This window comes from Humulus lupulus, chromosome 1 (genome assembly GCF_963169125.1).
Source record: "Humulus lupulus chromosome 1, drHumLupu1.1, whole genome shotgun sequence".
NCBI lineage: Eukaryota > Viridiplantae > Streptophyta > Magnoliopsida > Rosales > Cannabaceae > Humulus > Humulus lupulus.
This window is the reverse complement of record NC_084793.1, coordinates 305667834-305684861: the sequence shown is the minus strand read 5'-3', so window position 1 is coordinate 305684861 and position 17028 is coordinate 305667834. Positions and strand designations below refer to the sequence as shown.

At 37.0% G+C, this 17028-nt stretch overlaps 1 protein-coding gene across 5 annotated transcripts; it reads right to left on the bottom strand.

Moving 5' to 3' along the window:
• Nucleotides 1–12784: 12784 nt before the first annotated feature.
• LOC133812674 (alpha-glucan phosphorylase, H isozyme-like) lies at nucleotides 12785–14822 on the bottom strand. 5 transcript variants are annotated; one of them, XR_009884007.1, is made up of 5 exons: nucleotides 14699–14822; nucleotides 14063–14186; nucleotides 13722–13813; nucleotides 13360–13588; nucleotides 12785–13292 (listed from the first exon to the last, which is right to left on the bottom strand). XR_009884007.1 is itself a non-coding variant. In XM_062246471.1 (4 exons), the coding sequence occupies exons 1-4, from the start codon at nucleotides 14779–14781 to the stop codon at nucleotides 13271–13273; spliced, it is 321 nt and encodes a 106-aa protein (XP_062102455.1). In that variant the 5' UTR covers nucleotides 14782–14822; the 3' UTR covers nucleotides 12785–13270. The 5 variants fall into 5 exon arrangements, 1 of the variants encoding a protein (XP_062102455.1); XR_009884006.1 differs by having other exon boundaries at nucleotides 13360–13464; XR_009884005.1 differs by having other exon boundaries at nucleotides 13360–13595; nucleotides 14699–14821.
• Between the last annotated feature and the right edge of the window lie 2206 nt (nucleotides 14823–17028).

Genomic DNA, 17028 nt, shown 5'->3' with positions numbered 1-17028 from the left:
AAATCTCAAAAACAATAATTCCAATATCAATTAACTAATAAATAATTACTGCAAGAACTTTTTAATAAACAACGGTTATTTAGATGAAGTTAAAAAAAACAAATTATATATAAACATTAATTAACTTGAAAAGTTGCTAAAAAAAAATTGGAATGTAACTTAATAAAATATAATACATTTCAAATATTAAATAAAGGACGCTATATATAACTAACAATAACTGAGAAGGTACTTAATGAAAAAATTGAAAAGGTACTAATTAATAATAAATGTTTTTTTAACAAAACTAATTAATAATAAATTAATCTTACTAAAATAACATTACATATACCAACTTATTTTGAATCTAATTAAGCCTTATTTGTGCCAATTGTAAATATATATATTTTTATAATTGTCTTACATAAATGGAAAAAACTGTCAAGCTGAAAACTTAATGAAGAGAGGAAGATAAACACATATCTGACAAGTATATGACTTCATATATTAAACCATATATAAAAATTGAAATAAGATTAAAGATTGAAATGTGAAATAAAAAACGATTACCCCAGTAAGTGTCAATATTTATAAAATGAGTATAATTTATATATATATATATATATATATTTATATGCAAAACTTAGAGGGAGATTAAGAAAAGACTCGGAGAGAAAAAGTGAAAGTGAGGGACACGGTTGTTGTTCTTGCAACCTTCGTGCCCGTTGTTTCAGTTCATCTCTACTAACTAGACCATAAAAAAGGAAAAGTTCTAGCCACCGGAAAATAGTTATCGGCGGTTTTTAAACTTGGTTATTATTGATTATTAATCATTTGTATTATTTTTTAAACATCAACTTTTGTTAACATTTTACAAAAATATTAATGCTACATAGCATTTAAACATGAGGAAATTATACATTTTATAAAATTTGTGCAAATATATGATTTTTTTAAGAAAAAAGTTATTTTATGGCTTTTTATTAAAATTCTTAAATTATGGGTTTTATTTTTCCATATTTTTTTTTACAAATTAGTGATTAAGCCATAGTTTTGTTGTTAATTAAAAATTTTAAATTGGGAGGTTAATTTTGTCATTTCAATTTTATTGATTTTTAGTTATTTTTTAAATCTTTTCTATTTTTCATATTTATTTATTATTTTAAATCATTTTTTTGAATTATTGTTTTTATAAAATTGAATTGTTTTAAACTATTTTTATAGAGAACTTTACAGAAATATGGGAAAAAATAAATTACTTTCTATATTTATAGACATTAAACTTATGCTACAAAATATGATAATTCTAGCAAATTTTTTTTTAAAAAATATGAGAATCCCATAAAATACTATGAATAAAATACCATAAACAAAAATACACATACTCTCTCTCTTACTTTCCTCTTTCTCTCCATCTCTCACGTATTCTTCACTTGCTCTCTCTATTTTTCTCACAACAATGGCAGCCAACTATTTTCTCTCACAAGAATAGGAGCTCTCTCACACCGGCAAATGGGCGACGTATCTCCAGTCACTGCCGACGCCATCTCCGATTCGTATTCTTCTTTGCATTCTTCTTCGTTTTCACGCTCTTCTTCTTCTTCTTTACGTTATTCTGCGTCTTCTTTGTTGTTTCAGATCTGTTTTTTTTTTCTTTTCAGTTATGGTTTTCTTTTACAAATCTGGTTTTTTTTCTTTCTAAATCTATCTAAGTAACCAGTTACTGTCACAATTCTATTTTGTTTTCAGATCTGAGTTTTTTGTAGACTTAGCTGTAACCAGTTACCTTATTTAATTTCATTCTTCATGGTTGTTTTTAAATCTGATTTTGTTTTTTAGATTTGGTTTTCTTTATAAAACTACCTAAGTAACCAGTTATTGTTACGATTTTATTTTATTTTCATATCTGAGTTTTTTTGTGGACCTAGTTGTAACCATTACCTTATTTAATCTCCTTCTTCATGTGTTATTTTTAAATCTGATTTTATTTTTCAGATCTGTTTTTCTTTATAAAACTACCTAAATAACCAGTTACCTTCTTCGATATTCTTCTTCTTCTTGATTATTTTCATATCTGATTTTGTTTTTCAGATGTAGTTGTTTTTTTTGTTTTAAAGATTTGGCTAAGTAACTAGTTACCAATTAATTGTTATTTTGATAGGGGTAACCAGTTACCACCTTCTTCTTCTTCTTCTTCTTCTCAGATTAATTTTTTATTTTCTAGGTTTGGCTCAGTAACTAGTTGTCAATCAGTTATTTTAATAGGGGTAACTGGTTACCTCCTCCTCCTCCTTCTTCTTCTTCTTCTTCTTCTTCTTCTTCTTCTTCATCTTCTTCTTCTTCTTCTTCTTCTTCTGTACTGGCTGTATTCTGATTTTTTTTTCTTCCAAATCTGTCAGTAACCAGTTACAATTCACTCGAGTACTTGTCATGGCAGTTAAAATTGATAGTAGTAACCGGTTACTGCCACATTACTAAAAAATCTAAAAAAAATTATAGTGGTAATCAGTTATTATTTAAAATTAAATTAAATGACATATATACATCTCCAACAATAATCCAAAAAACACATATGTATAATGACATAACCCAGGCATCATCATCATCACCACCACAATTAGTGAAAGTCATTCTCATCACCTCATATTTGAATGTATATATAATATTAATATAATAACAATTATAATACATCCATATATATGTATAAATGTGTACTATTTTATAATCTTATATATATGTACATACATATAAAAATAATAATAGCAATAATATATGTATATATAATGGAAGAAATTATATGGTTTTATGTATAAGATTAATTTTATATATATGTGTATATATATTATTAACCTAAATATAATTAAAAAAATATATAGTAATAAAAATATCCCGTAATTAAAAAAAATCAATATTGAAATTTTATATCAAGTATATGGTATATTTTAATAAATTTACAATAATTTGGGAAAAAATCCTATAAAAATGTAAATAAATAAATTATGCCATACAAAACTTAAGGGAAAAAAAGGCCATATTTATCAAAGTTTTACAAAAAATCCCATATTTCATGTAATTTTCTCATTTTATTAAATTGTTATTACATATAACGTTTTTAATTGTTTTGAAAAAGTTAACTAAATCGTTTTTTTATATATATTAATATTATATAATTATTTTATTATCATTTACTATTATTTTTTATTATCGTACTTATTTTTTATACAATTATTTTTACTATACATAATTTTTTTTCAAATTACTCTTTTTCCACATTTTATTTTACAGTATGTTTTTTCTATTACTATATTTTTTTCTATAATTTTATTTAATATATGTAAAAAATTTCAAAATAAACTTCCGTTTTTGGTATTTTTCTTTTACATATGTTTTTTTTAATATATAAATTAAGTAACTGGTTACCTTCTCATTTTCATACACATTTTTTTTAAAGATTTAGATTTTCCAATTAGGGTAACCCGTTACCATCTTAGGGGTAATTAGTTACTCATAATATAAGTAACTGGTTACCATCATGATAACATGTTACCATCTTAAGTGTAACCGGTTATGGTCAGGGTAACTAGTTACCTTCATAGTAATTTGTTAGTATTACCATAAGGTAACCAATTACTATTTGGATAACTTGACATCTGCTGTCATAAAATAAATATGAAGTAGATATTGCTTTGACATATTTTATTTCAATCCCTTAATGTGGCAAGCATGTTTGTCAAATTATTGTACTTGTACATAAATATTTTAAAAGACAATTCTCATTATTAAATCCAATAATCATCATTTACCATACAACAAATACTTTATTAAATAATGCATCAATAATGTAGAGTACTTAGAACAGATATTTTGAAAGTTTTGCTGAAGTACTAAACATTTCAATAAAAAATTATTAGCTGAAACATAGTTTGAGCCTCCTTTGCTTACAAAATTGATACCTCAAAATGAAAGTTACCATTTTCCATTTACTGATGCAGCTGTAAAAAAAAAAAAAAGACTGGCTTTAGAGAAAAATCCTTTGGAAAAAAATATGCTAACCAAGAGCTTACACAAACCTATATAATAACATGAGAAACACTTGGAACAAAATTGAGCAAACATTTACTGAAGGTTACAAAAATAGCTAGTTTAGCTAATGATTTACAATCAACAAATACACATGAACAAATACCAATGTTGATACATCATGTAGGTCATATATCTAACCAGAAGAATTAAAAAAGATTCGAAAATTATAAACATTTGATATCTAACCATCTTTTCAATAGCTAGTTTACCTAAATGGTAATTTAATGACCACACATGGACAAGTATCTAGTAAGATGAGTAAGATAAACCATATATCTAAGTAGAGCAATCCAAAATAATATGAATAATACAATCTGTTATCCCTAATTTAACAAAACTAGAAATGGTCATGAGAAAACTAATTATGTCAAAAGTAGCTTGTTACTCTTCAAATGGATACAACTAGTCAAAAAAATGCTAGGGCTTTATTTAATGCTCATCTTATATATCATTCACACTCCACTACGTACATATTTCATATGTAATTTAATATGTTGGATTTAGTTTTGATAGGAAAATGTTCAGTTGATATATGTGTCCAAGATAAAGCATATAAAGAATGGCTATTGAAAATACTTTGTTCTCCCAAACCATTCATCTAGAATAAAGAAAAAATTCCTCATTAAACACAATGTGTGATCAAAAGTGACCAACTGACCAGTTACTAAAACAAATAAAGTAAATTTGATAGGGATATAATTTCTTACATAGTTCATTGTTATCGTCTATACTTCACATGGAGAAAGAGAGAAAGAAGCTAAATATGAGTTGCAGATTGTTGAGAAACAATTAGACAGTTAGACAATTTGTTAGGATTGTTATTACAGAACCCGTATTTTTTGGGATGTTGTTAGAGTTTGTTAGAGTCGATTAGTCCCCATCTTTGTAACAACTCTACTGTATAAATAATCAACTCTCTCTCAGTTCATTGTTGCTGAGACATTTGTTCACATATATTTCAGTACTCTCTTATACTCTCTATATTTTCACTTGGTATCAGAAGCCTCCCATGGCGTCTTTATCTTCCTCCTCTACCTCCAAGATTGTTGCCTCTCCGTTTGCTGCCATTTCTGTAAAGCTCGACAGAACCAACTACATCGTTTGGCGTTCTCAAGTGGTTCCAGCTATTCACGGCTATGACTGTAATGCCCCGAATTCTCTGATGTGTTTAACGACGTGAATAGTAGGCCGGGAGGGCCATACTTGCTTAATTATGTTATTAATTGATAAGATGCATGTATATGTGGATTATATTATGATATGGTGTGAAATGCATGCAAGTGAGTCCATATTTCTAATTACAGGGGTGTGATGGTAATTTGGCCCGTTGAGGGTAAATTGTTTATTTGTACGCATGTTGGTGATATATTTTGAGACCACATTATGATGTGGGTTTGTTCGAGCCATTCGGCATGAGACAATCATGGAATGTAAATTAGCGGTCTGGTCATAACAGGTTTGAGTTCGAGGCTCGGGGTGAGTCTCGGAGTGTTTTAATGATTAGAACGTTGCCGGGAGTAAAAATGGTAATGGGATATGAATTATTGGTGTTTGGGAATTTTGAGAATAGCGGGAATTGGAGAGCGTTAATTATGATTAACGAAATAGGTGAAAGATGACGATTTTACCCTTGGGGAGACTTTAGAAGCTCTAAATGACCTAGGGGCATTAAGGTCATTTTGCTTGGGTTATATATGTTTTAAGTGGCTGTAGAAGGTTATAGAACAAAAACAGGGCAGCTTCTTCTCCTTCCCGTACATCATTCCCCTCCCTATCTTCTTTTGAGGTTTTTGGTCCCAATTGAAGTAGCAAGCTAGGAAATCAAAGCTTGGAGGTTGTGGATTTAGTTCTTCTTCTAAAGAGGAATCAAAACCAGTTGGAGGTAAGGAATTGTCCATAAATTTCAGGTGTTACTCTGTTTTTCTTATAGTTTTCAGCTCTAGATTTTGATGTGGGAAAGTTGGAATCAAGGGGAGTTTTTGTGTATGTTTGATTGGGTTTTGGTGAGGAGGTGATGTAGGTGAGGTTTAGGGGTTGAATTGGATGTTTTGGTAAGGTTTGGGATTGGTTTGGAAGATTGGTTTCAAGAGGAATTGCAGGGAAGGAAATTCAGTGTAGCTGCTGGTTTGAAGCTGGCGCCCCAGCGCCAGCCCTAGCGCCCCACCGCTATTCAGGGCAGAGAGCAGCCCTCTCTGTTTCTGGGGTAGCGCCTCAGCACTGGTGGGTAGCGCCTAGGCGCTAGGTCAGTTTCAGGGAAAGTTATTTTTAAGGCTCGGGATGATTTCTAAGGTTCGGGGGTTAGTTCCTTTGCCCCTTTTGAGTAGTTTGAGAGTCTCGAGAATGGGGGATTGGTCCCGAGAGTGTGGTTTAGATTGTGAACCATTCATTGATTTACTTTATTAATGGTTTTTAATTGGTTATGATTAGGTAACCGCTAAGGAATCTAAAGGTTGATCGTTCTCAAGGGTCGTTCTTATATTATTTCTAGCTCGAACCAGAGGTAAGAAAACTGCACCCCAAGTGTGACATGCATGGTTGTTCATGAGGCATGTTGGTTGTATAAATATGGACATGGATTGAATATAGAATGTTTAGCATATGTTGCTCACTTGTGCATGGTACTGACTCATTAGTCAGAATTGGCAAAGGTGCTAGTATCAACTGTGAAGCTGTGACTTATTAGTCAGGTTCGGCAGTGGTACTGGGCACTGGTCACGTTGCGCTGACTCATTAGTCAGGACGGCCTTAGCGTGTTAACGCAAGCCAACAAAGATTAGATCTAATCGACTATCAGCATTGAATGACTCAAAGAGCATTAATGCCAGACCGACCTCGAGGGTCGATGAATGAAATAAGTGCTTGGAGGATAGTGGCTTACCTAGCAGCCACTCTCCCACTTGAAACAGTGACATGCTAGTCAGTCACTTAGTATGGTTTATCAGAACCTGTTGAGGGCTGGTGGCTTACCTAACAGCCACTCCTCCACTTGAATTAGTGACTTTCTTGTCAGTCACTCAGTATGGTTTATCAGGACCTCATGTGATGTTCACTCATTTGTTTGAAAGCTTTATGCTCAGTGTGATTATAATGATAATCATTTGATAATGTTTATGAATAGTGTTATGTTTTTCTTGCTGGGCTTTGGCTCATGGGTGCTATGTGGTGCAGGTAAAGGAAAAGAAAAGCTCACCTAGCCTTGAGTGGAGAGCTTAGGTGGTGATGTGTACATATGCGGCCGCTTGACCACCACGGCCAAGGAGTTCTCAGAGGAACTAGGGGGTTTACTCTATTTTTGCCGCTTAGGTCGGTGGGATTGTAACTTTAAAACAGTAATGACCATTTTGTACCGAGAACATCTTGTAAATGTTTTGATTAGCTCTGCAGAGCAGTTTGTAATGAAAATATCCATTTCCTGTTTATTGGTTTTATACCTTAACCTGTTAATTACACTTAGAGCACGTTTTTGACCAAAGGACTCGGGTAGAGAGTCAAATTTCCGGTCCACCGTTCACCGTAACTGTTCTGGGGTAACCAGGGCGTTACAACTTGGTATCAGAGCAATGCCAAGGTTAAGGTTCCTGTAGACTGGCTGGGCATGTACACACATCACTGAAGTCAAGCTCGACTCATGGTTTGGTAACTATTTATGTAGTTATGTGCATAACTGCCTAAATGTGGTGCAAATGCTTTACCTGTATACATGAGACACTGTGTTGGCCTTGTGCCCCTGAAATATTGTGAATTGTTGTGTGATACATGTTGAGTGCTGAGTGCCATAAACATGTATCTGTTTGTGAATATTGAATGACTGTGGAATATGATAATTGTCTGCTTGTTCTTGGACCGTGAGGCGGCAAGAGGTTTAGTTATTACTACCTGACTGGCCGTATTTATTATTGTTTCAGTAAGGTATCAGTGATAGAATGGACCCAGAATAGACAGACACTGCAGCTGGCCAGAGTGGTCAGGGTCAGAATAATAATAACAGTCAGGGTCAAGAGAATGACCAATCCCATATTCCACAGCCAGCACCTGCAAACTGGCAGCAGTTGTTTGAGGAATTGCAGGCTACAGTGTTGAAACAGGGAGAGGAGCTTCGTCTCCTGAGACAGCAACAAGTGCCTGCAGTGGTTAATGCATCAGAGGCACCTTCTGTGTCGGTGTCAGTTACTGGGCAGTTGCCTGAGGTTGGAAACAGACTAGAACCTCTTTATGAGCGATTCAGGAAGCAACAACCTCCTGTGTTTGAAGGCAGTGCATATCCTACCAAGGCTGAACAATGGATGAGCATGATTACCACTATTCTTGACTTTATGAGGGTAGTTGGTAGTGAGAGGGTGGCTTGTGCTACCTATATGTTTAAGGATGATGCCCGGATTTGGTGGGAGGTGGTTGGCCAGACCAAGAATGTTAATTTCCTGAGCTGGGAGGAGTTTCAAACCTTGTTTAATGAGAAGTACTATAATGATGCTATTAGAGCGGCGAAGGCCGATGAATTTATGAGGCTATTTCAGGGAAGCTTATCAGTAACTGAGTATGCCTTAAAGTTTGATCGTTTGGCAAAGTTTGCCAAGGAATTGGTGCCCACTGATGGGACCAGGAGAGAGAGATTCCTCCAGGGGCTACAGCCCAGGTTAGCCCGTGACGTTCGCATCACCACTGTGGCAGGAGTCACTACGTATGCACATGTGGTGGAGAAGGCACTCACAGCTGAGAGTGCAGAGACTAAGATCTGGCGTGACAGTGCAGCCAGAAAGGATTTTAGGAGGACAGTTCCTCCATTTGTTGGTTCTGGTAGGGGTATTGGCCCCAGTGATCAGAAGAGGAAGGTTCCTGATATCTTCCCAGTTCCAGGTCCTGACAGGAGACCCCGTGGTATTACAATGGGTCGTCCTGGGGGTAGTGAAGCCTGGAAGACTCGTCCTGAATGCCCTAGGTGCAAGAGGCGCCATTTGGGAGGGTGTAGGGCAAAGGCCTGCTATTTTTGTGGAGTAGTGGGTCATCTTAAGAAAGATTGCCCTCAGATAGGGAAAGAAGAACCCAGAAAGGTGGACAGCTCGACCCCAGCTCGAGTGTTCATGTTGACTCAAGCAGAAGCTGAGGCTTCCCCCTCAGTTGTTACAGGTCAGCTTCTTAGTGCAGGAACCCCGTATCATGTGTTAATTGATTCTTGTGCTACACATTCCTTTGTTGCTAGTAGCATTATTGATAGGTTGTGTAGACCTTGTGATTTCTATGCTGTGGGGTTTGGTACTTTGTTACCCACTGGAGAGTTAGTGGTATCCTGAAGATGGGTCAGATCTTTGCCAGTGACAGTAGAGGGCAGAGAGTTGTCAGTGGACTTGATAGAGTTAGTTATGACTGACTTTGATATGATACTGGGTACGGATTGGCTGGCAAAGTATGGGGCAACTATTGACTGTAGAAGGAAGATGGTCACCTTTGAGCCTGAAGGTGAGGATCCTTTTGTGTTTGTTGGTACTGTGCATGGACCTCACGTTCCTATGATTTCTATGTTGAGGGCCAGGGATCTACTGCAGAGAGGTTGCATTGGATTCTTAGCCAGTGTGGTTGACACCACTCAGGTCATGCCAATGAGACCAGAGGATACTAGACTTGTATGTGAGTTTCTGGATGTGTTTCCAGAAGATTTGCCAGGGTTGCCACCACACAGGGAGATTGAGTTCGTTATAGAATTGGCACCAGGGACGGAGCCAGTGTCTAGAGCACCATAGAGAATGGCCCCAGCTGAGTTGAAAGAATTAAAGGTACAGTTGCAAGAGTTGTTAGACTTGGGTTTTATCAGACCTAGCTTCTCACCTTGGGGTGCGCCAATTCTGTTTGTAAAGAAGAAAGATGGTTCTCTGAGAATGTGTATAGATTACAGGGAACTGAATAAGTTGACAATTAAGAATAAGTATCCTTTGCCAAGGATAGATGATCTGTTCGATCAACTGCAAGGTAAGAAGGTAGTCTCTAAGATCGACCTTCGTTCTGGTTATCATCAGGTTAGGGTCAAGGAGGGAGACATACCGAAGACTGCCTTTCGTACCAGGTATGGGCATTATGAGTTTCTAGTTATGTCATTTGGATTGACTAATGCCCCTGCTGCTTTCATGGATATGATGAACAGAGTGTTCAAGGATTACTTAGACCAGTTTATGATCGTCTTCATCGATGATATTCTGGTATATTCTCAGACTGAGTTAGAGCATGAGCAGCATCTGAGGTTGGTTCTACAGAGACTGAGAGAACACATATTGTTTGCAAATTCAAGAAGTGTGAATTCTGGTTATCTCAGGTATCCTTTCTTGGACACATTGTTAGTAAGGAGGGGATTAAGGTAGATCCAGCAAAGATTGAAGCGGTCAGAGATTGGCCAAGGCCAAAGAATGCTTATGAGGTTAGAAGTTTCCTTGGATTAGCAGGTTATTACAGGCGGTTCGTGGAAGGGTTCTCGAAGATTGCTAGTGCTTTGACTGAGCTGACACGCAAGAGCCAGAAATTTGTGTGGTCAGATAAGTGTGAGAACAACTTCAAGGAACTAAAGCAGAGATTAATTACAGCTCCGATTCTGAGTCTTCCAACAGATCAGGAGAAGTTTGTGATTTACTGTGATGCTTCTCATCAGTGTTTGGGCTGTGTTTTGATGCAATTAGAGAAGGTTATTGCCTATGCTTCTCGTCAGTTGAAGGAGTATGAGAAGAGATATCCTACTCATGATTTGGAGTTGGCAGCGGTGGTTTTTCCTTTAAAGATATGGAGGCATTATCTCTATGGAGAGAAGTGTGAGATTTATACAGACCACAAGAGCCTGAAGTACTTCTTCACCCAGAAGGACTTGAATATGAGGCAAAGGTGTTGGCTGGAGTTAGTAAAAGACTATGATTGTGAGATTTTGTATCACCCAGGGAAAGCCAACGTGGTAGCTAATGCTTTAAGCTGGAAGGGTCCGAGACAGATTCATGGAATGAGGCTGATAGCCAGAGAGTTAGCAGATGATATGACCAGAGCTAGTATAGAGTTGCTGGTGGGCCAGTTGGCTAACATTACGCTACAATCTACACTGTTGGAGAGAATCAAAGGGGGTCAGTTGAGTGATCCACAGCTGATTAAGATCAGGGAAGATGTTCTGGCTGGAGCATCCAGGGATTATACAGTGTCTGAGGTAGGCTTGTTGAGATACAAGGGGCGGATATGTGTTCTGTTAGACACTGCATTGAGGCGAGAGGTTCTGGATGAATCTCATACTACACCTTACTCTTTGCATCCAAGCACCACGAAGATGTATCAGGATGTAAGATCGTTATACTGGTGGCTGGGGATGAAGAGAGTTGTAGTAGAGTATGTGGCTAAGTGCTTGACATGTCAACAGGTCAAGGCTGAGCATCAGAGGCCGGCAGGGTCACTGCAGCCTCTGGATATTCTAGAGTGGAAGTGGGAAGACATCACGATGGATTTTGTGGTGGGCTTGCCCAGGACTACTGGTCAGCATGATTCCATTTGGGTGATAGTGGATTGTTACACCAAGTCAGCTCACTTTCTGCCAGTGAGGACTACTTATACTGTTGACCAGTATGCAGATCTCTATGTGAGAGAGATCGTGCGCCTCCATGGAGCGCCTAGGTCAATCGTGTTAGATCGGGACCCTACTTTTACTTCCATGTTTTGGTAGAATTTACAGCAGGCCATGGGTACACGGCTGAAGTTCAGTACAGCTTATCATCCTCAGACAGATGGGCAATCTGAGAGGACGATCCAGATATTGGAAGACATGCTGAGAGCATGTGTGCTGGATTTTGGTGGATCATGGAGTAAGTATCTGCCTTTGATAGAGTTTTCCTATAATAACAGTTATCAGTCTACCATTGGAGTTGCACCTTATGAGATGTTGTATGGTAGGAAGTGTAGGTCTCCCATTCATTGGGATGAGACAGGTGAAATGAGATACTTAGGTCCTGATGTAGTCTAGAGGACCAGTGAGGCTATTGAGAAGATTAGAGCTAGAATGCTTGCTTCTCAGAGTAGACAGAAGAGCTATGCAGATCCCAAGTGCAGGAACATGGAGTTCCAGGTAGGGGACTACGTTTTCCTCAGAGTTTCACCATGGAAAGGGGTGAGAAGGTTTGGGAAGAAAGGTAAGCTGAGTTCGAAATTTGTAGGTCAATTTGAGATCCTGGAGAGGATTGGTCAGGTGGCTTATAGATTGGCTTTGCCTCCGGCGTTGTCTGCCATGCATAATGTGTTCCATCACTACAAGAAAATGGGGTCTTTACCTACCAATTGTAAGTGTAGGTAAAACTAGCCTAATGGTGGGTAATATGGTTTACCTACCAATATTGAATTGGTAGAGATTGGTAGGTAAAAGTTAGTGGGGAAAGAGTCTTTACCTACACTTATTAACACTGGTAGGTAAAAGAATTAGTGGACCCCACTAAGTTATAAATCAATTGATGAGTCATCAGATGACGTGTTTGATGACATGGCATCCTACGTGTATGCTGACATGGTTTTTGTAGTTTTACGTGTCTAATGACGTGGCATCCTACGTGGCATCATATGTGGCATCCTGCGTGGCATCCTACATGGCATCCTACATGGCATTCTGTGTGGCATCATATGTGGCATCCTACGTGGTGTCATTTTATTAGCCCACATAGCATTATTTTATTGGTTTGTTACACAATTTATATTTTGTTCAAATTTAATGGTTATGTGTAGGTAAAAGATAATAACAGTTATTTATAAATGTTATATATTAGAAATAAACTAGAAAAAAACCATTCAATAATAAAATGTTTAATGCTAAAATTATTTATAATGTTCAATACTAAAATAAGTCATAAAGTTATCATTTTAAGGTTACCCTTACCAAAATAAAAAAAAAAACTTCATAAAGTTCATTCCTTAGTAAATTAATGTAAATAAACTATGAATCATCTTGTGACTCCCGAACTGAAATAGATGGCGATTCTCTTAAATTTGCATCTGAAGCTTGGTCTGTTGGAGGTGGTGGAGGCGGTGCCATCAAATTATTATGATGAAGTATATCCACAACTACACTAAGTTGTTCGTTAGTAGCATTAAGGCGGGAAGTTGTATCATTAAGTCGTTCTACTAACTCTTCATAAGTTGGTTGATTACCCACAATGACCCTTCCAAGCTTTTCTCATTTGTTCATCAATGCATTTTTTAGTTGTCTCATCATTCAAGTTGATGTCAAAATGTTCCTATAACATAAAACAATATTAATTATAAATATTACAAATATAAATGTAATATTGTGAAATGACTTACCAAAAGATAGTGTCGCAATGGAGCTCTCACATCTTCTGGGACCATTCTCCACTCTTTGTAATATTGTGCTTGGGTCTAATAGGTTGATCCTATTCTAAGGAAAACCTATCAAGGTATGCTTCGAGCAAGCATCAGAATGTTAATTTTTTGGCCGTCCAAAACAAAGGCTGGACAGAAGCACAATATTGAATACTTCGGCAAATTTGATTCGGTAAGCCGAACTATCTATCTGAAAGCTAATTTTATTGTCAGTTAGAAATTACATGTGACTAGTTCACTAAATTAGCTGTGGCAAGCATCTGTTGGGATATTGATGATCAGATGATAATGAACTGGCAGTGAAAAGGGAAAACAGGTACTACCTCACAACCCGTGCAAATTGCAGATTCACTTTCGTGTTGGGTCCTCTCTCACGCAAGATGGGAACTTCATCCAGCTTTGCACCAAACAAAAACTGGAAAAAGAAACAGAAGAAATCTACTCAGAAATCTGTCCCCACACAACCAATATTGGGTGAACAATGCATGGACAGAAAAAGCAATCACATCTTATAGGAAAATAATCAGACATCATGCTTAGTGCTTCAACCATCTTGAAATGACTATTGAATATTTCTGAATGAATTTTTTCTCTGCTCAACCCATGACATCATATTTTTGATGATAAACAGAGGTATTCAAAATAACAAGAATAATAATAGTACCATATTTTCTGCCCCAATTTCTTCAAAAATTTCAATTGTTGAACCATCAGCTGTAGCTAAGAGTAGACATCCATTCATAAGAAATTTCATGCTACCAGTTCCTGAGGCCTCATGCCCTGCAGTGCTGCATAGAAACAGTCATGCTCACACAATGTGCATAGGTTCTTAGATAAAATAAAGTTCTGAATGGTCAAGCAATCAAAAACACTTAGTAAAGCATATGATCTCACTAAATGTCTTCATAAACATATGTCTCATTCTTTCCATATGCCCAAATACAAGTCAGGTACTCCCTACTTCCTTAAAAGCCCCTTCATTAATCAATACTGAAACTTTAACCCAGGACCAAAGAAACTACTTGCACTACAGGAGAAGACCATGTTTCCAGGCCCAAAGGCTTTGAATGGTTTTTTGAACCCGTTGAATCAGCATTTTCTAAAATATAAGTTTTTTAAGCACCACTCATGATTGAGGCATTCAACATTCTGCAAGATTTTACTTGATATTTGGAAAAACTGAAAGAATCATTTGATAAACATGAGAAAACAGAGAAAATCTACTTGAATACTCTTTGAGTAAAGGCAGTTACGGGACCTTGTAACTCTAGTATATTGTGTCAAAGTTAAATGATGTCACCTTGATACAATCATATCGATGGATAATGCCGAGGATATTAAGCAACTGTCTTTTGTACTCATGTATTCGCTTGATCTGTACATCAAACATTGCGTCTAGACTGACCTGCATTAAAAATGATATGCCGCAAATCTTAAGATATCTGAGGATCTTTTGTGATAGTATATTAATAGCAGAAGAAATTAAATAATAAGAATTTTGTATCCAAACCTTTAAACCACTCAGCCCTTCAATGTTTCTCTCTTTGTTTATCATCAACATTCTCAGCTTCTTCTGTTGTTAGTCTACGTGGATGATATATTAGTGATAGGTACAAACCCAGATCTCATTACTCAGCTTGTTAATGGTCTTCATGGTACTTTTGCTCTGAAGAAATTGGGCTCTCTTCATTATTTATTGGGCATTGAAGCCTTCCGTGATAACACAGGCATCTATCTATCATAAGCCAAATATGTTTCTGATCTATTGCATAGAGTTAAAATGACTGGTGCAAAAGGATGTTCTACTCCAGCACCACCTCATCACACCCTGTCGCGCAATGAGGGGGAACCTATGGCTGATCCTCATTTGTATCGAAGTACAATTGGTGCATTGCAGTACATGACAATAACGAGACTAGATATAGCCTATATTGTTTCCAAACTAAGTCAGTTTCTTCAAGCCCCCAAGGATATACATTGGCAAGCTTGTAAAAGAGTCTTGTGATATTTGAAGAATACTGCCACTTATGGAGTTAGTTTTCAGAAGAGTTCAGCCAAAACTCTTGCTTTACAGGGTTATTCCGACGCTGATTGGGCGAGTTTCCCAGATGATCGCAGGTCTACATGTGCGTATTGTGTTTATTTGGGGTCGTGTTTTGTAAAGCCCCAACTCCTGGGACCGTTACGGTGTGCCTTGTAAACAGTGCTAAACTCGCTAATCGAGTCATTTGGCCAAAATCGTGAACTAAGTATGATTAGCGGTTTAGGGATTAAACATTTTGGTTAAGATGTAACGTTTCACTAGAACGTTTAACATATACATTGAGATCCCAAAAATATAATTTCAAAGTTTATTACAGAAAATATTTACAACATGCCGTTCTAAGCGGCAAAACAAGGTTCAACCCTAGTTCCACTTTAAACCTCGGCCGTGGCGGACGAGCAGCTGCATATGTACACGTCATCACCTAAGCTCTCCAACTCAAGGATGGTACAGCTTCCTCTTGCCTTTACCTGCACCACGTAGCACCCGTGAGCCAAAGCCCAGCAAGAAAACACAATATAACATGATATAATATCAACTATAACCATAGTAACCATTTGGAACCAATGGTCCATCCAGATAGGTGACAATAGCCAAAAGTCACAATAATGAGCATCGCTCCCTCTAGCCATGTGACGATAGGGTCACCAGGGCTTAACTGATAAGTGATTTTTTCTTAAGTTTGATTAGGACAAGTGCAAGGTGATTAGTCACCAACATAACCTTCCTCACGACTCTAGAGTCGAAACTATGGACAACGTCCCTTAGCCATGTGACAAACGGTCACCGGGGTCATATACCTTGGCTGAAATCATCTGGTCTTAGACCAGGCAAGCGCTTATAGTTCTCATTGACCTTCCGGTCGGTCCAGCATTAATACCCCATATGAGTCATTCAATGCCGACCTCGATTAGATCTAATCTTTATTTGGCCCAGCGTTCACAATGCACTGCCACCTCTGACCCTTGGGTCGGTAAAACACGACCAGTGCTCAGCCCGTGGTGAACTTAACTAATAAGTCACAGCTTCACAGACAGATCTGACACTATTGTCGATTATGACTAATAAGTCAGCGCCATACACAGGTAAGCCATACCACCAAACATATATCACATGTCCAATATCCATAAACAAGGTATTCAGCATGCTTACTTAACAGATATTAGTACAATTAGGACTATGCATTAACACAGAGGCTCAAACTCTGAACGATATCACACCCAGTATACAAAGCATGTCCTATTCACATGTTTCTTATGCATCATATGCAATATATTCAACAATCCAACATGCACCAATAACAGCCATGCATGTCACGTTTAATAGTCAACCAACATGCATCAAGAATAGTCATGCATGTCATACATAATAATCAACCGACATGCATCAATAGTAACCACGCATGTCATACTCAGTAATCAACCAACATGCATCATAATAGCCATGCATGTCACATATACACAGGGTGCAGTTTTCTTACCTCAAAGTCGAGCTAGAATGATTTAATGGACAACCCTTGAGAACGATCAACCTTTAGGTCTTTAGCGGTCACCTAGTCATAACCAAATATAAGGTATCATTAATAA

Bases quoted from the DNA above. Each gene is read 5' to 3' on its own strand.
- LOC133812674 (XM_062246471.1), bottom strand. From the start codon at position 14,781: ATGTACAGATCAAGCGAATACATGAGTACAAAAGACAGTTGCTTAATA. The intron at 14,187-14,698 runs GTGACATCATTT...GTTTCTATGCAG, and splicing joins ATCGATATGATTGTATCAAG to CACTGCAGGGCATGAGGCCT. The intron at 13,814-14,062 runs GTACTATTATTA...TTCTTTTTCCAG, and splicing joins AAATTGGGGCAGAAAATATG to TTTTTGTTTGGTGCAAAGCT.